We start from the raw sequence: 26,841 nt of genomic DNA, 5'->3' as shown, positions 1-26,841 counted from the left end.
AACAATATTAAAAGATTCTTTCTTTAAAAAATTCTCTTCATGATGGGTAAGAAAGTTATTCATAAAGAGCTATTTAAAATTTAAGAAAAGTAGTCTGACGCTTACAGAAATTGGGAAATTCTGATGGGAACAGAAATTCTAAAACGAATACTTTTTAAAACCAAATCGAGGTCAGGTAAAAGAGTCCCTGGGACCTTAATCGCGAACTGTTATATATAGCATTAGCTACTTCACATGCAGTGATTACTTGATTAACAACTGATACATGTTAACTTGACTAAGCCATATAAATACTGGTACCTTTGGTAGCGTTTTGCGCCATTTGATCAAGCTTCGAGCAAACATCTTTATTGAATTCGCCTTTGGGAACATTCTCCTTGTATTCACCAATGAAATTGCCTGGAGGTCGATACCTCGCAACGACATACGTGCAGAAGAGGCCAGTAGCACTTTTGCCTGTTGCCACCCCAATGCCAAGCTGAGAACTTCCTTTCCAGACAACTTGTGTGAAATGCCCTGCAGCACCAGCACTTGTCCCACTAAAGCTGTAGCCTGGCTTACAAACCTCTCCATACCTGTTTGCAAGTGAGAGCAGACAACGGTATAATGGAAGCTTTTATAAACTGGTCAAATAGCGTTTGCCAGGCGCAAATCTTGAATGGGGGTACCTTTCGATCAATTGACTGAACAATCATACAAAACACATCTTCTTTCTCAAAATAGTAACTTTTATACACTAAAGATACACAATCTTTGAACCCAAACTGAATCAACAAGGAGTATTATTCATAAAACCATTTTGCTATAGGTACAGTTTTACTGTGCTCGCAACTATAGGAGATGTGTTTTTCCGAATTGGATCAGAGGAACTAGGTGGTTTAAGACTGTAAATCTGGGTCCAACAATTGCGACCATTTTGTTAGAAATCTAAAAAACTGCACTACTATAGCTTGTGGTGAAAAATTATCGAAATAAATATAGTTATCAGGTGATCAACGTCATCCGGCTGTAAAGGTTCAATCCAAATAATTGATTAAAATCTTACCAATCCTTAACAGCCTCAGCTGCAGAGACTTGCAAATTCCTAGTATTGCATCCCATTGCGAGATTTTCTCCATCTTTTGATGATGAATGAAATAACTTGCCCTCCTTCGCAATCAATTGCGCGTAGGCCTCAGCCTCCTTTGACATCCCTTCATCTAATGTCAACGCAGGGGTTCCATGCACCTTTCGGAAAGTGTTGTGAGCGGCCAATCCTTCTTCCTTGAAATTTTCCGGCCCTTCACCAGAGTCATTGCCTGGTTCTTCTGACAGTCCCTCGGAATCCTCCTCAGCTGCCTTGTTTCCAGCTCCATCAGCACCTTCCGTACTATTTCCAGCATTTCCTTTGTCTCCATTCTTCTCATCTTTCCCTTTTCCAGCCTTATCCCCCTCTTCCTTTCCAGCCTTATCGCCTTCTTTATCTCCAGCCTTATCGTCTTCTTTACCTCCAGCCTTATCCCCCTCTTCCTTTCCAGCCTTATCGCCTTCTTTATCTCCAGACTTATCGCCTTCTTTATCTCCAGCCTTATCCCCTTTTTCCTTTCCAGCCTTATCGCCTTCTTTCTTTCCAGCCTTATCGCCTTCTTCCTTTCCAGCCTTATCGCTTTCTTTCTTTCCATCCTTATCGCCTTCTTCTTCATCAGATCCATCTTTCTGACTCCTATCACCCGTTGAAATATCTTTGAATCCAACTTTGCCGTTATCACCAAATTTCTGTGTCCCTTGCCTAAGTTTATTTGTCTTTCGTCCGAATTTACCTTTCAAGTTCTTTTTACCCTTGACTGCTTTCTTCTTTTTCCCTCGAGAACCCTTAATAAACTTAATGATTGGAACACCCTTTTGTATTGGGTCTATAAAAGACAAATAGCCAAGCGTTAAAAATTAATAAATTCCAGTGATTAAGACCCCGTTTACACTGTGCCGGATAAAATTTATCCGCATAAAACTTGCTCGGATTGATTTGCGTTTAAACTGTGCCGCACAAATTTTGTCCATTTGCCCTCTCGTTTACACTGTGCCGGATAACTGCAGTCACATGACCTAAATCATGCACATAACGCCCAAAATGAAGTCTTCTCTGGGCAATAAAATAATAACAAAATTCCCGCCAACGTAAAAAGACTTCATTCTCTCTTCATAATCATCAATACAAATTAGGCCTAGTTTATTTTAAAAGTTTGTTCTTGAAACAAAATGACACTGAACTAGCAACGAAAGTAAGGAAAGCTGACAAGTATGCTAATTTTACATGGACTGGCAAGATACTGCACTCTTAACACGAGTATTTATCGACAACAAGGCAGCCAAGATGGCGAATGGTCTTGATTGGGAGACAGTGCAAACTAAATTGGATAAAATAGCCAATCGCTTTCGATCAAGATACGATGTGAATAAAATTTATCCGGATAAAAGCGTTTACACTGTACCACATAGCTATCCGAGCTAATTTAATCCACTTTCCTAGGTGAACTAATTTTGTGCGGATAGCCGCTCTCAAATTCGTGAGGATAGCGTGGGTCTACTGTAAACGCGACGCCCATCTGAACTAATTTTGATGCGGATAAAATTTATCCGGCACAGTGTAAACGGGGTCTAAGTTTATTTGTGTATAACATCGCAACGCGCTAAAAATATTCAGTCTACTCTAATCCCAATATCTTCACGAAAAATAAATGCATTTTATCTGATGTAAGCCATTTCAAGGTGAGTACTGATGTAAGCCATCAGAAGTAGCTTTTCAGGCTACCATTTCGGCCATTTTCTTAGGTCTTGCAAATACAAATTGCCAAAATGATTTTGCAATTCAACGACCAATTCAATCAACAAAGAAACAGAACCCACCTTTCGAAAACCTGTCACTGCTTTGCTTAGAAACAGAATTCGAAGAATAACTATGCAATGCCGCAGTGCCTGTGCCCGTTTCAGAGTCGATATCCTGGGTGTCTTTTTCAAGATCCGAACACTTGCCTTCATTGAACGACCCTTTCACTACATTGTCAGCAAACTGTGACTTGTAATTCCCTGCCGGTCGGTACCTTCCTACGATATATGTACAGGTCATGCCGTTCTTTTTGCCAACTGCCTTTCCAATACCCAGCTGGGTGCTCTTCTTCCAAACGACCTGCGTGAAATGGCCAGCTCCTCCTGGCTGCTCGCTTCCAAATACGTAGCCAGGTGAACAGATTTCCTTGTACCTAAAAGGATTTTTAAAAAAAATTTACACTATGCTAAAACATATTGGAATGAATGTATCGTTGGAAATTCAGCTCGATTTGTCTGGAAAAACAGCTTGATTTATATTTTTAAGTACATGCATCCCAAATTTGCGTTTGAAAATATATTCGCGACTAGATTGCAGCATGTTATGTTACAGGAATGACATTTGCGACAAACTTGATCATGTGTTCAAAATGACAAATTCACAGTGCACTCAGAGATTCTTCATTCCTAGCCCATGATATATGACTTCAAGCAGAGAAAGCATTTGACAAAGCCCCCTCCCCCCTCCCCCTCCCCTACAAATCAAAAAGGAGTTGGACAAACCAGTTGAGTGTTGCTTCCTGACCGGTCATTTCTTCGCCAGAGCTAGTACACTTCATTGCAAGATTTTCGCCATCTTTTAGGTCAGGGCTGTGCACCAAACTCTGCTTTTCGACCAGCTCTTTTGCATATGCCTCAGCGTCCTTCGACATGCTGTCATCCAATGTCATTTTTGGACTGCCATGAACTGATCGAAACTTGTTATGGGCCTTAAGTGCTCCGTCTTCAAACGAACCTAGAGAGACAACTTGGGTTTCATACGATGTATAAAAAATCGCGAATGAACCAACGCAGGTCTATGGAATTCTAAACTGAATACGAGCAAGATACGCCTTGAGAGAGGGCAAATGAAATTTGCAAATTTTGATGATTTTTTACTAATGACAGATAAATACTGGCAGACAATTAAATCTCTGAAAAATCAATGCTTGGTTAAGAAATTCATCCATGTAAGCACTTATGGTAAACGACACTCGAAAGAGCATGCCAAACGAACATGGTCTGCAAAAGCTAAGAAAAATGCACAAATCGAAGTGTACTTTGGAAACCATGATTTGGTTCGGGTAAGAGAGAAAGTCAAGTTGAGGCAGGATTGCACTGATGCACTCTTATATTAATGCTAATAGTTCACAAAATGCACTTATAAACAGCAACATGCATGATAACCTTACTCATTTTGATATAGCAGTCGAAACAAGGCGTTCTGAACTTGGTTTTCCTTTCCCTCTATGTCAATGCCAGTCAAATGTCAGGTTTCATCAATAAGGAATGTTGAATTGAGATCAAAACATTTAAAAACGTTAAAAAATTCCTACCTCCACTGCCAGCTTTGCTGTCGGCCTGCCGATTTTCTGCACCAACGGTACCAGCCAAGGAACTGCCAAGCTTATCATTCTTGATGTTCTGGTGCTGCTTTGGCTTCCCTTGTTCCAAGGTCTCCTCATTGAGTTTTACGAAAGAAGTGGCTTTCTTCCTCTCATCCGGATTGAAACGAGGCCTATTGGCGTCATCCATCAACCTCCACTGATCCACCTTCATTCCCGGTTCAGAAACGGCAAAGCCGTCACCCAACGAAGTGGTGCTGCCCATCATTGGGTTTTGGCCGTAACTATCCCTAGCACCGGTATAGTCAGGCTCATAGCCGTGAAAGAGGCGACCGGATTCATAACGAGTGCCTACATCCGGGTTGTAAGACCCGGCTGTATAACCGGGGTACACTTCATCGTTAACACCTTCATCTGAAATTGAATACAATTTTATTCGTAAAACATGTCCGGTGCACAGTATGGCAAAGGCCATGTAAAATCAAATATCATTGCTAGACGCAAATTTTCACTAACTTCACTAAAAAGTGATAAATTTCATTTACTCATGTATGCTAAAAGACCATAGATTTATCTTCTTTTACCACAAACTACCATTATGAAATACTCTATGTAAAATATCTTAAAGGTATCCAAAGGTTAATTAAAGAAACTTCCTTTTTTATAAGATTTTGGCCTTACTCTGACAAAAAAAGAAGCAAAAAATCTTTGTGCAATAATATTTTTATGAAAGCTATTTATTCATCACGATTCGAAATGCAAATTTCTTCAAATTAAAACCCGGTTGGCCTGATGCATCTTCAGTAGCAATAAATGTGAGTTAACTTCAAATGTGTCTTTCTACCACTTGCTTGTCCATCAAATACAATGAATTTCTTACGTTACGTTAGGCTTCGTGCGTTTCGAAGTAACATCATACACCATGCGTTACGAATGTGATTACGTGATACACAAATAATCATATCAGTTTCATTCGCGGGAGTTTCTAAGTAACAGAGAATCCGTTTTATGTTTTTATTATTCCTTGTTTTCAACTTGATGAAATGATTTTGGCAATTATGCATCGTCGTATGTTTTCTTTGTCAAAGTAGATACAGCAATGCTAACTTGTGATCCCGATTCATACTAATAATGATATCCCCATTCTTGTACCTTGATATTCAGTTTCATCTCGGATTCTTGACAACACGAAAACCGAGCCAGGAAACCTAACGAAACTTTTCACATGATCCCCAACTTTGTGGATGATTTCCAATCCAAGTGCAGCCTTGTTAAGCGTAAGGGTTTGGTTTTGCTGGTATTTGGTGTCTTTCCAATTCTTCATCTGATGGTCAACTGGTCGACGATGAGAGCCTAAAGTTGTGAAATATTTTCACGTTAAGATGGCATACACACGACTGAACAATGGTTCAGTCTCTCTGATAATGCAGCTTGATACTTTCTGTGTCATACGTTCCAAGCTTCATCATTAGAGTAACATAAATTGTACTGGTCATATACGTCAATATTGATTCGTTAGATTGGTAGGATTGGTAAGATTGGTCGGATTAACTGGATGATTCAGTTTTTCGGTTAATGAAGCTTGATAGGTTCTGTGGTGTTGATTGGTTGGATTAGCTAGAATGGATAGACTGTTAAGATTTACTGGATAATTCAAGTTTTCTGTTAATGTAGTCTGTTCTTCTGTGTTACACGGTGCAAGCTCAATCAAAGTAGTTAAAGGCAGTTTGTCCCCTATTGTGCTCAACTTTACTTTCACGGGAGTGAAATTCATGCATTCCAGAGCTTTTGAATCAAATGGCTGTGTTCCCGTTGTAGTGAAGCTGTGCCCCAGAAAAATTTGGGTCTCTGTTTAGTTTTGTTTTGTTTCTGCGACAGATCAGTCAACAGGGAAGATAAATTCTTCCATTATCATCATTCAATTCCAGTTATTAAATCTTCTTGCCACTTCTGATAGCCTTTTTGCTCGAAGTTTCAAATGTCGTCCACTGCCGCAGCTTGGCCAGGCCAGCCCAGCCAAAGCGAGCAGCGTAATCTGTTAAGGCAGGATAAGCTATTGTTCATATTAGCCAATCATTGAGGGGACAGACTGCCTTTACATCAACCATCATTGGTCGTATACGTCAGTGTTGACTGGATAGATTCGTTAGATTCTGTTAATGTAGCTTATTAGGTTCTGTGTTTCATGGTGCATTCTCAATTGTTACAGAAAAATCCATCATAATTGGTCGTATATGCCATTTTTGATTAGTTAGAATGCTTTGATTGGTTAGATGGAAAGATTGGTTAGATTGACTGGAAGATTCAATGTTGCTGTTACCATAGCTTGTAAGGTTCTATGTTATACGGTGTAACCTCGATCATTAGGGTAACATCAATCGTCATTGGTCGTATACGTCAGTATATATTGGTAAGATTGATTACATTAGGTAGCTGGCTGGATTGGTAAGATTGGTTAGATTGGTAAAATTGGTTAGATTGACTGGAAGATTCAATGTTGCTGTTACCGTAGCTTGTTAGATTCTATGTTATACGGTGTAACCTTGATCATTTGGGTAACATCAATCGTCAATGGTCGTTTACGTCAGTATTTATTGGTTAGATTGATTGACTTGGGTAGCTTGGCTGGATTGGTAAGATTGGTTAGATTGGTAAAATTGGTTAAATTGACTGGAAGATTGAATGTTGCTGTTACCGTAGCTTGTTAGATTCTATGTTATACGGTGTAACCTTGATCATTTGGGTAACATCAATCGTCAATGGTCGTTTACGTCAGCATTTATTGGCTAAATTGATTGAATTGGGTAGCTTGGCTGGATTGGCAAGATTGGTTAGATTGACTGGATGATTCAATGTTGCTGTTACCGTAGCTTATTAGATTCTATGTTAAATGGTGTAACCTCGATCATCAGGGTAACATCAATCGTCATTGGTCGTATACGTAAATATTTATTGGTTAGATTGATTGAATTAGGTAGCTTGGCTGGATTGGTAAGATTGGTTAGATTGACTGGATGATTCAATGTTGCTGTTACCGTAGCTTATTAGATTCTATGTTAAATGGTGTAACCTTGATCATTTGGACAACATCAATCGTCAATGGTTGTTTACATCAGTATTTATTGGTTAGATTGATTGAATTAGGTAGCTTGGCTGGATTGGTAAGATTGGTTAGATTGACTGGATGATTGACTGGATGAATGAAGCTTGCGAGGTTCTGCTTTTTACGGTGCAACCTCCGTCATTAGAATAAATCGGATACGTCAGGCTGATTGGTTAGATTTGTGAGATTGACTAGATGAATTAATCTTGCTGTTAACATGGTTTATTAGTTTCTGTTATTCTTGGGTGCAACTTCAATCATCAGAAAAAAATGAATAACCATTGATCGTAAATGTCGATTTTGATTGGATAGTTTGGATAGATTGGCTATATTGACTGGATGATTCAATCTTTCTGTTAGCGTAGTTTTATTCTTTCTGTGCTACACGGTGCAAGCTCAATCATCAGAGTTAAATCAATCATCATTGGTCGTATATGTCAGTGTTGATTAGATAGATTGGTTAGATTGTCTGGATGATTCAATCCTTCTGTCAATGAAGCTTGTTTTTGTCTGTGTTACACGGTGGAAGCTCAATCATCAGAGTTCAACCAATCCTCATTGGTCATATAAGTCGTTGTGGATTTATTAGATTGTTTAGATTAGTTAGATTAGTTAGATTAGTTAGATTGGGTAAATTGACTGGATGAGTCAACCTTTCTGTCAATGTAATTTGTTTCTTTTCTGAGTTATAAGGAGCATGTTTAAGCATTACAAAAACGTTTGTCTCCTTGACACTATTCGTCGAATACGAGAAACATACGAGATACGAGAAACGAATACGAGGTCGGTTAGATTGGTTGGATTGTGTTGTAGGTCTTTGTTATGTTCGATGCGTTCACCTAGCTCCCTCTTTATCAAACATTATGCCAATAAAACAGCACACTGAGTATCTTCTTTAGCTGTACACTTAAATTTTAGTCAAATTTTATCCCCAATACTCGTCACCTGAAGCAAATTGTTTCATAAATATAGAAAACATTTTTTGATTTTTTCAGAAAGTGCCAGATGCTGTCAGGCGTCTCTGTCTTTACTGGTTAATGTTGTAAATTCAAAGATACAGAGTTTATTTTTAGTGTCAAAAGCGTTAGCTCTTTTTAGCATTATAATTGTGAGTTATGTCCTTTTGTTCTTAATTATGCCATTAGGTCTTTACCAGGTGATTTTTTTTAGCAATATTCTTTTTTCGCCGGTATTTATTTGGCAAAATGTGCATCTTTTGTGCATTTCTATCAACGCGCTGATAGTCAAGTAGGCCTATTTCGGATAGGCCACTCTTTCCTTGAATGGGTTTAAATAATCTCTACCTCTCTATAAAAATCTTGGTGACGCAGTAATGCTGACATAGCTTTATCTATCATGTCCATAAAGCATAAATGACATGTAAAGGTGACTTAAGAAAAGAAATTTAAAACTACTTAATTTTAATTCAAACCATGTTTTAGAAGAGGTGATTTTTCAACGGCCAAGATGTCTTTTCAAGCTTGGCACCAGCAAACTTGCCTTTTACTTCACCGCTGTATTCCCAAGCAGGAGATTATTCCTACCGCAAATCAAAATCTATTAAGCAAACTACTGAAAACAGCTACATGTAGCAATACTACAAACCGTGATATGAGCCAATGCGTCCAATGTACGATCGCTCAAACTCATTAGCAGCTGAATTTGCTGTCTCCTTCACAGCCCCACACATGGACTTATCAAATTTTCCTTTCTGTACATTCACTTTGTATTGCTTCGCTACATTGCCTTGCTTTGAGTACCGCCCAACAATGTACGTGCAATACTTCCCCTCCTTGCTGCGTGCTTTTGCCACGCCTATGCCAAAGTCATTCGAGTTTTTCCAAACCATCTGCGTGAACTGGCTTGCACCCTGGGCTCCATGATCGTTCTCAAAGTCAAATTCCTTATCGCAGACTTCTCTGTACCTGAAATGAAATAGCTATCCGGTAAAAACACTTGAGATCATATGTTATACCGAGCAGATTGATCAAATGGCATATAATTAATGCAAAAATCGATGTTTGTTGGTATGCTACATGTCTGTTCCTGTTTACTGTTACACAGCCCAAAGTGGCCTATAAACAGAGCTGTAACGCTTTTTGTTGCCTACATATTTGCAAGTTTCCCAGACTCTTACAACCTGTCTTTATTCAAAACAAAAATCAACAAGTTTATTTTTCCTATCTCTCTCTCTTCCTAATCGCTCCTCCCTTTCCATTGTTAGGGCTTCGCTATAGGCTCTTTCCTAGCATTGCCAACTAAAAAAGGATTAGGTAAAATATACACGGTGTCACAAATATTGCTAACACTATTTTAAAGTGAGCAAAAACGAATCTGCTTAATCAAAAGTTTTTGATACTTTTCAAATTTTTGGCCATTTAATGATGAAAATATCTTAAAGCAATAACTTGTAACAGCAGGAAAGGTGCAAGAGCAGGGATGTTATGGTCCTCGATCGCAAATACACCTGAATGAATGCTCGAGCCTAAAATGAATCGATATTGATCAACCCAATAAAAAATCATTATTTGTAAATTGTGTTTGCTATAATCTGGAGCAGATACTCAGCATTCGCGAATCAATGAAACTTCCTTGCACCTCCAGGGGACCACATATATTTTTCTAAAATCCCATTAGGTCATTGAAAATTGCTTTTAAGCCTCTTGAGAATTCGGTGATGTAAACATTAAAAAGAAAAACAAATACCAATGGACAAAAGCTTGTTGAATAGGAACATCGGTGTCATAATCTCTGCAAGTTGAGTAAATATTTTCTCCTTCGTTAGTGGCCATGTCGTATTTGAGCTCTTCAGTCGATGCTAAATTACGAGCCCACTCCAATGCATCGCGGCAAAGCGTGTGATTTAACTGTAGCTTCGGGCTACCATGAATGTCTCTGAACACATTGTTGATTGAAAGTGCTTTCTGCTCGAGTTTTGTGAAGTCTAAAACAGAATTTACCTTGCTTTCAAACTTGAGCTCTGAAAACATTAGTTTGAGGAAAAAAGAAATCAAAATTATGAGTCACATATAATAGGAAAATTATTATTTTTCAAAACTTTATAAATTTGAATTTGAAGGCCAACTTTCTACGGAACAAATTTGTTGCAAAAAAAGTTTTAAAACGCTCGTGCTACACAACATTTTTCCAAAGAAACACTGCAATGAAACCCGAAAAAAGGTTGTTGGTGAGAATTACCTGCAGGTTCTTGAATTTTTTCATCTACATTCTTTCTGACTTTTGCCTCTTCATAAATAGCTCTTGGATCAATGCATGTCTTCTTATCCACAGTTGTTTGCACATTATCACGGAAAGCACCAGCAACGTTTCCTGTTGGTTTGTACCTTGCAACGATATAAGAGCATACTTTGTCTCCGTTTTGTACATTGGCAAAGCCGATACCAAATCTTTTGGTTCCTTTCCAAATAATTTGAGTAAAGTCATCAGCTCCTTGACTTCCATCTTCTTTGTTAAAGTCATAAAAACGCTCACAGCCTTCCTTGTACCTGTAGATGAAATAAGCCACTGAAATTTTATCGACCAAAGACCTTCTTGGTTTATTTAAGGAAACAGTTTACTTCAATCGACTGACCTAGACATTTAAATTGGCTTTGCAATAATGGTGAAGGCCGCTTAAGATAAATAGCAATTATGACTTAAAATGTGAAAATAGATAACATCTAACAATTGAGATTTTCGACAAACAATGACTTGACATTAGAAATAAGAACCTAAAAGATCTTTGAGATTGTGTTTAGTACAAAATAGTTACGTTTGGCCGACAAAAGCATGGAAATATCTATTATCAAAATGTTTTGAAGCAAAAAATAGCATTTGCAGGAACTGTGTATCAACGGACAGGGTTTCGGGGTGACAGGCGTTCCTGATTTCTAAGAATAAATTTAGTTCCTCCACTTTAGATCTAGACAAGGGGCATATCGGTTCCATAATTTTGTCACTAAAATTTATATTTATTTTATCCCCAAAAATAAAGCAGCAAGAAATAAGATTCTGGTATATTAAGGCGAAAAAGAGGATTATGAAAAGTACGGGAATACAAAAATAATATTTACAAAAAAGCTTTTCTACGATTTACTACGAGCTCCTACTCATGAAACTTTTAATTTGTCAAGAGTTCCTACGTGTGACACGGCTATCATTCATACAAGATCATGTTCTGAAAGAAACTCACCAAGTGCTGATTGCATCCTTCGCAGAGATGGAGCTTCCTTCAACGGGGCAGAAATAGTAAAGACTCTCGCCATCTTGTGTTTCCTGGTCATGATCTAGACTTCCTCTTCTTGACAACACGTAGGCCCACTCGTCAGCCTTGCGGCACAATTCATCGTCCACTCGTAGAGTACTGGAATTGTGAAGCTGTCGAAGTTTGTTTAATGCTGATAGACTTTCGGTCATGAATTTCTTTTTTAACATCGCCTCTAAAAGATTATCACATATAAGGAAAGCTCCAAAAGTGTGTGTTTCATTGAAAGATTATATTCAATCATCTTAGCAGGCTTTTTGAAAGATTATTAGTATTTTTCATCTTTGTGTTTCAAATGTTTTGCGATTTTTCAAAGAAGACAAAACAAAGTCGAGAAGAAGAAACAATTCTCTTCTAAGCCTGATTACCTTTTTCATTTGCAAGTTCGGTTATCATCTCATGACTTTTGTACAAACTCTTGATCAACTTCTTTTTCAATATTTTCAAAAGTTCTTGAGTCAAAGGAGTCGTTTTGAGATCTGCAGACAAGAAATTTTAGAATATAAAAACGTAAATCCTTCAACACTCATCGGGAAATGAACAAATGACAAAATCAAATTGTTTGAAAAGTTCGTTTTTGCGATATTTTCAGTAGATTTTCGCATCTAATCAAGAGATTTTCAACGATAGTGAGCCAAACAAGAGGCCCGTTACTACCAGAGTATGCTATGAATTTGTGAATTAAAATTTGATTTAATGTTTAGTTTAGAAAACTATTAGCGAGTAAATTGTTTCAGCATCACTACGTATATATTAAAGCTATAAGAACCAAATGGCCCGTTAATTTGAACTTGAAACAAAAGCCAAGAAACACACTTTCAAAGGCAATTATAATGTTCTTACTTCACAAACCTTTTAAGGCATTGCTGATGTTCTTACGTCCACCCTGATTATCAAAGAATCCATTCAGCGCAGAATCATTACTCCCTAACCCTTCCCATCTACCCGTTTGTTTGTCTCCAGCCTCTTTTCTCTCTCCATTGTTATTTGATACAGCATGTTTTCCATGTTCTTCGTGTGCAGTGCTATTATGCGATTCCTTCTTCTGGTGATCACCCTTGTCAACCTTCTTGTCATTGACATCAGGTTTCTGAGTTTTTCGCCCTTTTGATTTTCCAATTTGCGTTTTTGTAACTTCAGACATCTGGTCTTCGGCATGCTCAAAATTCGAATCGACCTCCTTCACAGCACTCTCTGCCATGTTTATAACCTTATCGCATATACTTCTATCAAAGCTTCCTTTCTGAACTTTTTCAGTGAATAGCCCGAGAATGTTGCCAGCATTTCTGTACCTTGTCACAACGAAGGCACAGGTCAACTTTGGCTTCTTTTCTCTGATTGCAACGCCAACTCCAAGATCCTTAGAACTCTTCCATACAACCTGGGTAAAATGGCCCGCTTTCTGTGCACCATTTTCAGAATCAAATCTATATTTTGTGTCACAAACCTCCCGGTACCTGGAAAACAACAAGCCAAGGTTACAAAACTGGATTTATAATTTCTCAGATATGATATTTTCAAACATATCTTTAAAGTACACGGTCTTGGCCAGATCGAACTGCGTTACTGCTATGGCAAGGATATTTTGCCGTAGACAACATACCAGGCAACGACACTCTTCCATGGACGTAACTTCCTTCCCTTCGGTACACATGCCATGTACAGGTTTTCGCCGTCCTTCGTATCCGGATCGTGCTTCAAGCTGCCAGCATCAGCGAGTTTTTGGGCCCAAGCAGCGGACTCTTTGGACATTTCTTGGTCCAACTTTAACTTGCCAGCATTGTGAACCTTTCGAAAATTGTTATGAACCGACAATATCTCTTTCTCGTACATCTTATTTTCTAAAATGAAATATTGCTAAATTCAAAAACCGTGAGTTAAAAGTGCGCAAGTACCTCGTGGTTATAATAGTGAGTAAACTCAGAATTCATAAAACCATTGTGCGTTGATATCAAAAAGGTTCTTGTCAAATTATACACTAAAGTCATGTGTCTAAATCTAAATGTGATGTTTTGGCCGACACTAAATACCGTTGTAGCTGAACATAGTAACTTTAGAGTAGGCAAAATTCTCAAGTTTAAACAAAGTTGGCGAATTGGTGGGTTAAACAACTTTAATGTATCTAACACTCCCTTTTTCTGTTGTCTGCAGTCAGTCAAACAGCAGGAAAACAAATCAAATTCCAAGCTTCAGATTAGCAATAACAACAAATGGCTAATTTCTATGAAATTCATTTCTTAAAGACAAGACTAGACCTGACAAACTGCATTGCTTATTTGACGTAATGGCAGTGTACACGCTTTGACTTAATGGCAGTGTACACGCTTTGACGTTATGGCAGTGTACACGCTTTGACGTAATGGCAGTGTACACGCTTTGACTTAATGGCAGTGTACACGCTTTGACTTAATGGCAGTGTACACGCTTTGACGTAATGGCAGTGTACACGCTTTGACTTAATGGCAGTGTACACGCTTTGACTTAATGGCAGTGTACACGCGTAAAAGAGCAAAAGAGTAATATCATGGAAAGAGGAAATCAATGCCATCACCACGGTTCCCAGGGCTATCACTAGCAATGGTGCTCAAGAGGGTGCTCAGGTCCCATTTGCTGACAAAGATGGTGAACCAAACTATATTTGACAAAAGTCTGGAATTTTGCAACGAAGCACCCCTACATGACTGAAACCCCACCTTAGCAACAGACCTGTGAGTCCCTCACCCCAGGCTGCGTAGTTGTAATAACAAGAGACCCAAATAATAACTTACCTGTGCGGCGCACTGCCTCTTGGCTTTTCCTTGCAGCCTCTAGCCGTTGCTCTTCAGCCAGCCCAGAATCAGCGTGCTCCTCTAGATTCTTGCATATACTCTCATTGAACTTGCCTTTCAGCACATTCCTTTTGTGGGTGTTGAGATGATGAACAGGATTATCATCATATCGTGCCACGACGAAGAAACATGAAAGGTTCAGGTTATCAATTGAAATATCTTTCTTGGCAACCCCAAGTCCAAGTTTGCTTGAACCTTTCCAAACTAAGTTTGTGAATTGATTTGAATCTGCATTATCCAAGTTGGATTCAAAATTGTAACCTTTTTCACAGATGTCTTTATACCTGGCAATATACAAAAATTGCTTGAGAAAAATCACATGAAACAAAAACAAAATAGATAAGCACTCTATTAGCAAAAGTTTAAGCTTGCTGTAGCAAAAATAAAGATTCTTTTGATAAGCATTAGTATAGTAGATATTTAACAAAAAACGGTTCTCCAAAATACAAGGTGCTATTGTCATAGTCTAACTAACACTTACATGTGTAACAAAGACTTCAGATCAACCTGGCTTTGGCAAGTTACCTGAGGCTTGCCCTACACATTTGCATTCTATCATACACCTAACAGAACAGTATAAACAGAAAGCCATATCTAACACAATAATCTCTACTTTAAAATGGCCACCTTAGAACATATGTACATGCATCAAGCCAGGGTAGATTAAATTTGAGATGTTTAAATCTTCTTATACAGTATTGGCAAAAAGGATTTTCAAACAGCTATGAATTTAAATTACTTTAAGCACTCTGCTCAAGTAACTAAACAAACATGCCATATAAAATAAGATAAACAGTTCTTTCAAAAATTGTTTATAAAACACATCTTGAAATACATTAACTAACCTAAAGGCTAGTTAAAATTTTTTATCTTCTCCTCAAGTCAAATATATGAAAAAAAATTAAACCTTCAATTATTAGCAATGTTTTGAAATGTTAAAAATACAAACCAAGATACAACAGCATCTCTGACTACATGTTCATTTTGCCCACAACGATAGAATACATTTTCTGCTTCGTCAGTTGTTGGATTCCTTTCAACTTTCCCTCTGCTAGCAAGAATATTTGCCCAATCTTCAGCTTCAGCTGACATATGACTGTCTAGCTTTAACATAGGTGCATTGTGGATCTTCCTAAAACTGTTAACGTACATAACACCATCTTCTCTCAGCTTCTGAAGCTCTAAAACAAGAAGTGTAAAATATCAGTTATTTCCATGATGCTGCAATACCAAACTATTATGGGTAAAGGGCCTTGAAAAGAGATAATTGTTTTATCTTATAGTGCAAAGACTATTTTGATGTAAGCAGCCTGAGGTCTGCATGTGATTATATCAAAAATTAACTTGATTATTTTTTGCTATGTTATTTTTTGTGAAAGATGCTGTTATAATTTACAAAAACTGTCATGTTGAAGCTAAAGGAAATGCATTTATAAACCTTCCAAATGCAACATAGTTGAAAAAAATGGAAATTACTGTTTACCAATCTGTTGAAAAGTGGTTTAAATGATTTTGCTGCATAAAACAGGATGGTTCTAAGTTGCTACTCCGATTTTCACACTTAATGTAATCATCAGACAACATATTGGAAACAAACAAAGAGCTAATTCTCCTTCCTTGAATGACAATGTTTAACCAGTACACCCCATGATACCTTTCAATTAGCTTTTTAGATGCCATCATTTTAATTGCATTGGCTTGTCTAACCTTAAGCATATATACAAAGAATGGACAATTCTTCATATGTCTAAAACCAAGATAAGTCTGATTTTTTCAAATGCAGGGGTCAAAATTTTTTCTATGGTATTTTAAAATTTTCCAAGAAATATGAGACTGGAAAATACCATAACCTAAATTCACAGGAAAAATAGAGAAGTTTTCAAGAATCATTTACCATTGTTTCCTGGTGATCTGTTATGCACTGTTACATTTGGTGACTGTCTTTTGCTTCCTGGTTCAATGGTAACTTTTTGGGCAACAACTTTTTGGTCCAAGATGTCACTGTTTTCTTTGAAATCAACTGTATCATCTTTTGACTTGATATCTTTCACCTTGTAATCTGCTTCTTTGGCATCTCGTAACTTTTGTAATTGCTTATTTACTTCAGCAACTGGAATTCCTATTCCCCCATTTATATTCAAGCTTTTACCATCAAGAATCCCTTTTACTGCAGCTTGCTGACTTCCAACAGTTCTCTCTGAGCCTGGGCCTGCACTTTGGTGAACGCCACCAAGTTCAAGCTTGCTATTTATTGGAACATAATCCCAGTACCTTTCAATTTCATTCTCTCTTAAACTGTCTTGTGGAAAGCTGACATATTCACTTCCTAAAGCAGGATCACTCTTTTCTTCAATCTTGTTGACCTCTGGTTCCACACCATTTGTTCTAAAAGCCTGTGTGATAACAGTATCAAACTTTTTGTTTCCATGCTGCACAGTATAATAATGTTCTTTTGGACCAAAGACGTCAAAAGGATGATCCACTGTTTCATATCGAGAACTGTCTTCTGAGTTGAGAGAGTTCTGATACTCATTGTCTTTAAAGGACTCAATATCATAATCATTGTTAGGTGACACTCTTTCTTCAAGGGGGCTCTCACCTCCAGAAACTGTGGTAAGGTATGGAGCATGGACTTTGTCTTTTTGTAGGAAGCTTTTCTTTGCTACAGTAGCTGAAAATTAAAATTTGCAATTCAGTTTGCTATATGAAATCTTCAATACGGATATTTTGATTCAAAGAATAATTGAAAATTATATTTTGCTTAAACCAACCCTTTCCCCAACTCAAAAAACTTATCTTTGAGTATTGTAAATAGATCATATGATAATTATTATGCTTTGGTTTGTAGAAAGTAGTTGCAACTTATAAGTTTTTTTTGCCTAACACTTCTTGGAGAAATTGGCTGCAATATGTTTATTTTTTAAAAGAAACTCGCTATATAAGAAATGAGTATACTGGGCAATCAGGAAAAAAGCTAAAAAACTTCAGTTTTCAAAGCAAAAAAGTTTAGAAACAACTGAATTTTGAAAAAGGCAATCACTCAAAAACTTTGCAAAAACCCACCAATATGTTTTGCAGGTTTAAATTAAAATATTGAAACAGAGAATAGAAATATGAGATTCCCATCTAAGAACAGAATTAGAGCCAAAAAGTATCTTGACAAAAATGTCATGAGCATTTGAAAACAACAGACACATAGACAAGTGCCTTTGTCAGCAGCTGTGAAAACCCTTCCAAGCAAGTTTTGTGCTGAAAAATTTCCTAGCATGAAAAATTAAATTAGGACTTCCAATGTTAGAATTAATGAAAGCAAACTTAAGAAAGTCTTAAGAAACAATAGGGTATAGGAATTTCCTAAAACGTCAAGAAACTGGAGTACTCAACGTTGACCTTGATTAAAAATAAAAAAAAGAGTGTACAATTGTACATAATTAAACAAATATCCTAGCTGTGCAGAATAAATTCTTAAGCCAGACCAAACCAAAGGTTGAACTAACACTTTTTGGAATAGAGGACCTAACAGGAACTTCGTTGGGGAATGACTTTATTTATTTTTGGGGAAAGTGTGCATATGCTGTCGTTTTGTTGAGCTCAATAAAAATTTAGGCCTACGCCTACCTTTTGCCTTTCTCGAATCGAACGAATGCGAAACTTAACAGGCAAATCTAGCTTCTATGAATGTTTCCAAACACATGGCTTATCAGAAAGTGTTTATAAATTTGATTCATGAATTATCGGGTTCTTCAATCTGTTCTACCAAATGTGGCTTAAATATTTATAGAATGTGTGTCTGGTGTGAAATGCCTGGTAGCTCTAAGAACTGGGTGTGATGTACCAGAGTCTTCGGTCGTTTTTGGGTGTCAAAATGAATTCAAATGCAGTCATTAGTAAAAAAACCCAAAATAAATGGCATTTGCTAAATATTTCACTAAATAAAACATTCATACCTCAAAATGTTCCTGCATTTCTTAGTTCTTACTCAATAATATTAGGTAGTAAAATCAAATTAAGGTGAAACGCCCGCCACTCCAGATCGAGGCAAATACTACTTGTGAGAGGCAGACCCGTTCCTCTATCCAGCAAAGCAAGAGCCATACCATGAACCTCAAAGTGTGGGGCATGAGTTTGAAAATCTTGGTTTATATCATAAGAAGTATCTTTCCTGTCGAATCAGGGTTGAGTCCATTTACCATCTCTTTGAATGGTCATTTTTCACAGCGCTGCTATCACCATTCCCGAAACAATTCTTGAAATAACTCAAGATGCTTATTGAGTTGTAGGCCTTAAGCACGATAATAGTTTGTGTTCCCTTTGATTTACTTAGAGAGGGAGTTTTTCATTTTGTGTTTTCCAACGATCATGTTCCATGACAATTTTCATAAGACGAAAGTACTACCTGCACAACATCAACTGCCCCTGCAGATCTCCTACCCCTGAGCAAATCGATGTTAGATACTAAAAGACCTATAAGAAAAAGCCATCAATACTTATTCACCTGCAAGAGGAACTTTGTTGTTATCATTTCTGTTTAGTTTTTCTTTCAATGCAAAAGTGGTAAGAACTTGCGTGCCTTGATCGATATTGTTTCTTGTTTGTACTTTTTCACAATATGATTTCTTGAATCTCCCTTTGGAAATGTTTTCATGATAAAATCCTTTAACATTGCCCGGAGATTTATAGATTGCAGCAACAAAAACCTGCGGCAGCCCTTTTCTTTCCGAATACGTTTTAGCAATTCCAAATTTTGCAGTGTCTTTCCAAACAATCTGAGTAAAACTGCTTGCCAGTAAGTTTTCAGGATGCTCAAAATCAAAGTTTGAAAAGCAAACGTCTTGGTACCTGGATAATAAAATTAGTTTTTAACCATTACGATATAAGAGAAAAGTATGGGGAATGATCAAATAATAGGTTCTCTTGAAAGATCAACAACAATATTCTATAGATTTCATTAAAATATAGAATCGGTTATAAAGAAAAATTGTTCCAGAGATAGACAAGTCTTTAGGGTTTCCATTTACCTTTACCTTTGTAAACAAGGCTACACAAAAGTTTGCTTTAATCATGTTATATAATATTTCATGTTTTGGAATTGGTATAGCAAAGGTTTTGGCACCCGCATAGCCTTTCACTGTTTCTTCATAAAATTTCAGTGAGTCAAAGAAGAACATTTAAGAAAGTGGTGTTGCCACGAGGGGCTTCCAAACTGGGGCTTCCAAAGCCATGAACTTGCATTTCATTTCTTCTTTTCACATCAAATAAACATGTCAATCAAGCAGAGGGAGTCTGTTACACTAAAGATTAATTATTTTGCAGGATTCTTAACAAAAAATAGAGAATTATACTTTTTTGACTTTCTTTCTATTATTTAGGTCTTATTGCGCGATGCTTTTTCATAAAACTTTAAATAGAATAACAATTTTTGTTGCTCCAAAATCTGATCACGGGAAAGTAAACGTGAAAGTTGAACTGTTGGCAATTAAACATGGCAAAAAATTATTGATAGAAATAATGAATCGACAGTAAAGTATTTTTAAAAATCAGCAATCGCTTTCATTCGCTTCCTGCCAATAGCCTTGTCATGTATACTCAAAATACAATTTGCTTTATTGCATTTTATCCTAACTACAGCTTCAAAGAGGATGAGCATTTGAAGTTCAGCTTGATATTGCATTGCATAGCTTCATGGGTGGTTTAAAAACAACTTCCTCATGTAGCATTTTCTTCTCTTCTGATGGTACCATAGCAAAGACGTCTTCGTATGTAAGATGAGATATTTCAAAAGTTGGGAATGCATCATCAGTGTCTATGAAAAGGTCTGCTTACCCTAGGTACCAGAGCTTCTAAGGAGTAAAGTCGAACAACAGAAGAAGGATCTTCTACTCAATCTTTTGCATGCCTTTTTTTCAAGGGTACATTCTGTAGTAAGTTCTGGCGGCATCCGTTTCTTATTTCATGCTCTTAGCTCCTTGATAGGATGATTAGCATTTTTATTCCTCTCAAATATTTTTTATCTCACTTGTAATTTGACGGGAATGAAATTTTGTTCGGAACAGCAAAAGTTTGCTATACCAAAGATCCTTTATGCAAAGAATATTTTAAATGAAGTTGATGGGTCAGAATTCAAGAGAGCGGATTAGTTAGCCATAGCGGTAAGTTCTTGGTGAACGGGAATTACAATTGTTGGATTTAACTGTATATAATTCACTATATTTAATTCATTAAGTCATTCATATGCCATTAACGCTTAAACTTTTTTATCTAAAGCGAGGATGTTATTGATCTAATGTCAAATACTGCTAAATAAAAAACCTTACCAAGCTTCTGTTACTTCGCGTCCTGAAATATCCCTGTAGTGCGTCGACGTCGCCTCGTAAACATTTTCGCCTGTCGTTATATTGTAAAAACCATGCAATTTAGCGGCCTCTTCTGCAAGCTTTTGCGCTTGCTTTGTGAGTTTTATATCAAGTTTAAGAGCCGGCGCTAAATGCACAGCTCTAAAAATATTATGAGTCCGTACTGCCTCTTGTTGAAACTTATTCTCCTCTGTTGTGAATTTGCAAATAAACTGACATGGCAAGCACACAAGAAGAAGTAATACGAGTTTGAATTTATCCCTTGTATACTGACGCATCTTCTCGGATATCTATTTTCAATTTCACGGCGGTTCCCGTGTATCATTCCATCTTGACAAAACCTTGAACAGTGCTCAATAAATGAAGAATATCATTTTTTTCTTTAATCTGTTTAATCAGCATATGTTCAAAAAGGACGGGTCAAATCAAAACCCTTCTTTGCTGATATGCTGGTGGTGTCCATTGAGTTTGCAAGTTGTTTATGCCTTGTTCAGTATCGCCGATAGAAATGATCCAGCACCATGAAATTACATCACAGAACTTATCTCTTCCGCTTCACTTTAAGTGCTCACAACTTCCTTTCAGTATGACTGAAGTGCTTATCTGTTCAGTGTAAACAAGGCTTCAATATGAACTTAACATACACCATGCTTATCTTTTTTCTATTTAGCAAAGGTTGGTACCCAATACATGACGACACCTCACGTAAGAAAAACCTAAGTTTTCGCACATTTTTGGAATTGGATTCAGCCTTTGCAAACCATCCTAAAGCATTACCCGTTTTTAGTAATGCATTCGTTGCATAACAGAGCTGCTTTTCAGAAGCCAGTTTCGGAAAACAAAATTTTCAAAATAGATCTTCATTCTTCTGGTCTGGAGTTTCATTATTGGTCACATAGAGTTTAGCAATAGATTAATTAGAAGACGTTATCTGGGCATGTAAATAAATTCAAATAGAAGATTGTGCTTTTTTCTGATTAGCAAAAACATGAAGCAAGCTTCATCATCGTCCGCCTTTTCCGCCTACGGCAGATTGCGCAACAACATGTGACAATTGTCTCCATAAATTCCGTTCTTTGACTGCGTTGTTCAGCGACATCAGGTCTCGTCCAGTCCAAAGGCTAATGTTGTCTCGCCATCGTTTACGTTGTTTTCCTCTACTTCTTTTGCCTTCTGTCATTCCTTCGAGGAAGATTTTGCTTACGCCTTGAGTACAGCGTTTGGTGTGACCGTAGAGCTTCAGGACTTTTGATTTAATTGTGGATGTGATGGGAATGAGCTTTGTTTTACTAAGGAGGTCTTCAACTCGCGTATGATCAGATAGTCGTCTGTTTGTCATGAATCTCATCATATGATTTTGGACATAAAAACGACAAGTTTTTTCAAGGATTCCGAGGTCCAGCTAACACATTCTAAACCATAGAGTACAACCGGCATCACATTGGTGTTAAAGAGCTTCGATTTTAGAAGATATTATATCCTTGCGGGCCAATGCGATGCTGGACGGCGGCCAGTCCGTCATTTTGTGAGAAGAGTTTATGGCCTAGTAAGATAAATTACTTGAGAGATTTGATTGTTATAATGGTAAGATGAAGGTTAAACTAATGCAGTTTTTTATTTTGCACTTCTTCAAAGCTGTGAAGTTTCCCTCCTGCCATAAGGACTATTTTCAGCTGAAATGTGACTTATCAGGGTAGATAAGTGTAGCCTAAAATTCGTGGATGAAAGCTTTTTCGCTAAACAAGCAAACACGACTAGTTATGCCTCGACTTTAAATCTTTTAAGCAAAAAGATATGGCAGCAAAATCTAAAAGAATCTTTAGAAAAAAAGACAGCAAATTTTGACTTGTTCATTTCAATGGAAACTAGATTTACTTTGTTTACTATGATGAAAAATTTATCGCTAAATATCCATGTAAACTTATAAAAAACATTGTTGAATTATCAATATGTCTTAAAAAGTTACAAAATTGTAACTGATATTACACATAATAGGTATTAATATGAATGTATTTCTTTACAAAAGTTAGATTATGATGCATCTTACATAAAACTCAAAGTTAAAATGCGAGCTAGGTTAATAAACTAACTTATTCCGAGATTAATAGAACAATAGATTTTTCATCATAAGCTATGGATGCAGCTAATATAAAAGCTTTCCCGCTGTGTCCTTTCACTGGCTGTTTATTCCCACTATGGATGACACAAATGTCCTTTTCAATAAAGATTTTTCAGGTGTTGCCATTCCCCTTGCTAGTAGCCTTCTGTTTGATTAAATTTTCGTTTGGGACAGCGATTCTTGGTGATGCTACAAGCAACACCTAAATTGCATCCTAATTGTTCTTTCAGAACTTCATTACTTTCATTACTGTAATATCTTTCAGAGAAGATCAAGGGATTTCAGCGGCTCCGCTATTGTGTTGTCTCTCTCTTCATCGATGATTTCATCTTTCTTTGCTAACAGCAATTTTGAATCTGCAGGAAAAACAAACGCCATCGAAAAATGCAAAAAAGAACAGATGCTATTGGTAACGTTATAGCGAAAAAAAACATGGAAGAACTTTTACAAAATAAAGATCCGTGTTTTTCTTTTTCTTATCTTCATAAACTAAGATATTATTTATGTATCATAGCAACAAATATAAGTCGCTGGGTTAGATGATTAAACATTTATGTTAAAAAGTATTCATTCCTTTTTATATAGATACAGTTCTTTATCCATGAGTGCCAAAGATTTCTGCGAACCAAACCTTTGAAATTATTTATGTTGTTAAAAACAGCTCTATGAAGCATAGACTTTAGACTTCAATACTATTATGTATTGAAGAAACAGGAAGAAAAGATGAAAAATATTAGTGTTTTAAGCGATTCTGTTTCAATAAGGGTGTTCTGAATTTTTATGAAAAGATAGATGACTTTTTAATATTCAGGCATTTTCAGTTATTGTGTGAATAAAGGCTGCTCGATGGACTCCAATCGATGGAATTTTCGGGGCAAAAAGTCGATGAAAATGTAGCAAATAAGAACCACCGCAACGTGCCGAGAACAAACAACAATAAACACAAGTAAATTAACTGTGAGTTCCTTGAGGTTTTTAGTTAGATTTTCATTATATTGCTTCTCCATCATGCAATCATACTGATTTCAACTGGATGTCGAAAGATAACTAAGATTTGGTGCTGACGAGACCTTCGCATTCTGTGACTAACTAATTGACAAGCATGGAAGATATTTTCTATTGAGATGTAAATCAGCGAATTCCCTGAGAGCTGGCGTGCTGAACGGACCGTGGTGAATATGCTGCCTCTGCAAATGGGCCAGCTCAGTTGTACGTAAAAAGCCAGTTTCTATTGCATGATAGTGTGCCTGATAAGCAAGCTGGCCGTTTGATAGAAGCACAATCTCAAAATTAATTATACCGTCGCAAATCTCCTTCTGCTGCTACTGAATTTAAGCAGAACCATGTGAAAAGAAGTTTTTGTCGACAACTGCAAAGTTTGAATACGAGGAATAATGAAATGATTGCTATATTTATTGAAAGCAATGAGCCATTCATTTGAAAGAAAAAATATCCTTGTAATATTCAAGAGCATTCTTTCACGGCTTCCACGATGATACAACGCCATTTTCGCTTCGCAATCCCGCATAATCACATGCAGGGCGTAGAACTGGGATGCGCAGTCACCAACAGGTGAGTTAGCCCTTTTGGCGCGTTCAATTAAGTATCTGGTTCTTTCTTGGCAAACAAGCAAGCCATTCTACCAGCCTAGCACTCTTTCACATAATCAGACCCTTACAAGAAAACTTGTCACAGTATTTATTAATTTTCTGCTGGAATAATCTTCTGTGTAGGTTACCCCTAGAGAATTAAGGGAATCAGAAAAGAATGCAGGAGGAGAGCGGCCATGTTCGCTCAAATTTTGGCCTAAAGAAGTTTAATAATGAACCCAGCTTTCGTTTGTAATTAGCAAATTATCGAGGAACGAGCCCCAACTACTCTTTTCTGTATCTACAGGAAAACAATGTCGCCTGTTTTCAAACTCACCACTTTTAGCTGGCCTGTTCCTTGATAGATGAACATGGCTTTTTCTGTTTCCTTTAACATCCGCAAGAATCTTGTTCAAATTTTCGCACGTCTTCGTTGGGCTGAATGTTCCCTTGATGACGTTTTCAGCATATTGACCTTGCCAATTGCCAGCCGGTCGGTACCGCGCAACTATGTACGTGCAATACATCGTTCTGCCATTCTTTTTCGTCTCCTTTGTGAATCTTCCTATGCCCAATATAGTACTGCCTTTCCAAACAACTTGCGTGAAATGCCCTGTTCCTTCGTTTGGTGCAGATGCATCGCCAAACTGATACCCTGGTGAGCATGCCTCTTTGTACCTGAAAATAGAGGTACACCACTCATAGCAACATATTTTGCAATTTATGGATGTTTTCAGCTGCATCGATGTCTATAACAATTCTATCAAGTTTCTCAGTTTCTCTTCTTTATTCCTTGCGGAGATTTTAATGAAACCAAACGCTTTTCAACATTGATGACACTTGATTAATGTTTTTTCTCTCAATACTTTGAGCAATCTTTCTAGCTTGGTATTTTTGCAAATTGTGATTTTTTAACTATACTTCAACACCTGATTGTCATATAAAGTTTATTTTGCAGTTATTCTTTAGCTAATATTATGATTTATTTTATTTTATCAATTTCGGGTTTGTCAAATTAAATGAGCCCTTTTATCGTAAATTGGTTTGATTGCATGAATCCTAAAGCATCAAAGTTACTTTGTGGATATTATTTTTCTTGCCTTAACAGTAAAACTGAAACTTGCAAATAGAGCTGACGAATTTCTTTCACTTTGCAACGGTTTTTCCAGTGTTGAAGGCCCGTTGACCGGTGCAAATGTTACAATCACTAAAGTCATTGACCCAGATATGCCAGACTTGCTGCCAATGCTTCTGACCTCACTATCATTTGCTTATCATTTGGTTGAAGCAAGACAGGTGTATCACATTACCACTGAAACCCAAAGCATCACAAGTAAACTTACCAGTTCTTTGTTGCCTGCGTGGCACTCATTTCAATATTTTTCGAAGAGCATCCCATGGCGAGATTTTCTCCATCTTTCGAATCAGAATGTTCCAGCACGTCTTTCTCGGCAATAACTCTGGCGTACGCTGCCGAGCTTTTTGACAATTCGTCGTCGAGGGTCATTGGTGGAGAAGTGTGAATTAACCTTAGTTTGTTGTGCGCTTGTAAACCAGCGAGTTCAAATTCTAAAAAGCAAAGTCTCAAGAATGTCGTCTTGCGAAACACACTTTTGAAAATCATTCAAAGAAATCTTTACTGGTTCTTATGATATTTGATTAAGTTTAATCAGCCATAGCAGCCGATGTTTGATTTGTTTGGCCAGAGCATCAAAATATCTACAGTAGAGGATATTAGTAATTTGTGAACTGCCAGGCCGCAGTATGACACTTCACTCTGATCTGACATTAGAACCGTATAAGTTACTATGCATTCTGCACTTATATTAGCATTGTTAAACACATGTACATACACAGGAGGAATCAGTATATACGATATCCTGAATCTGATTATAAGAAGGCCTCTTTAAATGAGGAACCATTCAAACTTTCTCAGTTAAAAAAGCTGTTTCTTTCGAGCTCTCAATTCAAATGGCTGTTTCTTTCGAGCTCTCAATTCAAATAGCGGGCATTTATTGTACTTTATCCTTATTTGCCTAGTACAGCTTTATACAAAGTTCAATAATGTATGGACAAAAATTGTCGATAAATAAGAGTAACAAGTCTTTTTGAAGCTTTGCACGAAATTTGACGTAAAAATCCTCCACTCTTCGAGGTAGTCATGAAAAACTGCTGTTTA

The 26,841-nt window shown here is 37.2% G+C and overlaps 1 protein-coding gene across 1 annotated transcript in view; it reads right to left on the bottom strand.

Annotated features, from left to right (window-relative positions):
* Window positions 1-26,841, bottom strand: part of LOC135690969 (uncharacterized) — a 114,997-nt gene that overhangs the window by 43,405 nt on the left and 44,751 nt on the right. Inside the window, exons 34-54 of the mRNA XM_089115935.1 lie at window positions 26,006-26,231; window positions 25,000-25,340; window positions 24,752-24,813; window positions 20,916-21,244; window positions 19,097-19,440; window positions 16,496-17,272; window positions 15,551-15,782; window positions 14,542-14,885; window positions 13,377-13,614; window positions 12,626-13,230; window positions 12,142-12,252; window positions 11,702-11,948; window positions 10,708-11,015; window positions 10,216-10,453; window positions 9,115-9,434; window positions 5,559-5,759; window positions 4,398-4,820; window positions 3,586-3,817; window positions 2,884-3,236; window positions 1,046-1,892; window positions 301-575 (exon numbers count right to left, since the gene is read on the bottom strand). Coding sequence (XP_088972061.1) covers window positions 301-575; window positions 1,046-1,892; window positions 2,884-3,236; window positions 3,586-3,817; window positions 4,398-4,820; window positions 5,559-5,759; window positions 9,115-9,434; window positions 10,216-10,453; window positions 10,708-11,015; window positions 11,702-11,948; window positions 12,142-12,252; window positions 12,626-13,230; window positions 13,377-13,614; window positions 14,542-14,885; window positions 15,551-15,782; window positions 16,496-17,272; window positions 19,097-19,440; window positions 20,916-21,244; window positions 24,752-24,813; window positions 25,000-25,340; window positions 26,006-26,231 — 7,053 coding nt within the window. The remainder of the gene's footprint in view (window positions 1-300; window positions 576-1,045; window positions 1,893-2,883; window positions 3,237-3,585; window positions 3,818-4,397; window positions 4,821-5,558; window positions 5,760-9,114; window positions 9,435-10,215; window positions 10,454-10,707; window positions 11,016-11,701; window positions 11,949-12,141; window positions 12,253-12,625; window positions 13,231-13,376; window positions 13,615-14,541; window positions 14,886-15,550; window positions 15,783-16,495; window positions 17,273-19,096; window positions 19,441-20,915; window positions 21,245-24,751; window positions 24,814-24,999; window positions 25,341-26,005; window positions 26,232-26,841) is intronic.

Source organism: Rhopilema esculentum, chromosome 4 (assembly GCF_057945365.1).
Source record: "Rhopilema esculentum isolate cy_ngs chromosome 4, ASM5794536v1, whole genome shotgun sequence".
In the NCBI taxonomy this organism is placed as follows: Eukaryota; Metazoa; Cnidaria; class Scyphozoa; order Rhizostomeae; family Rhizostomatidae; genus Rhopilema; species Rhopilema esculentum.
Note: the sequence above shows the minus strand (reverse complement) of the source record. Positions and strands in the feature narration are given on the sequence as shown.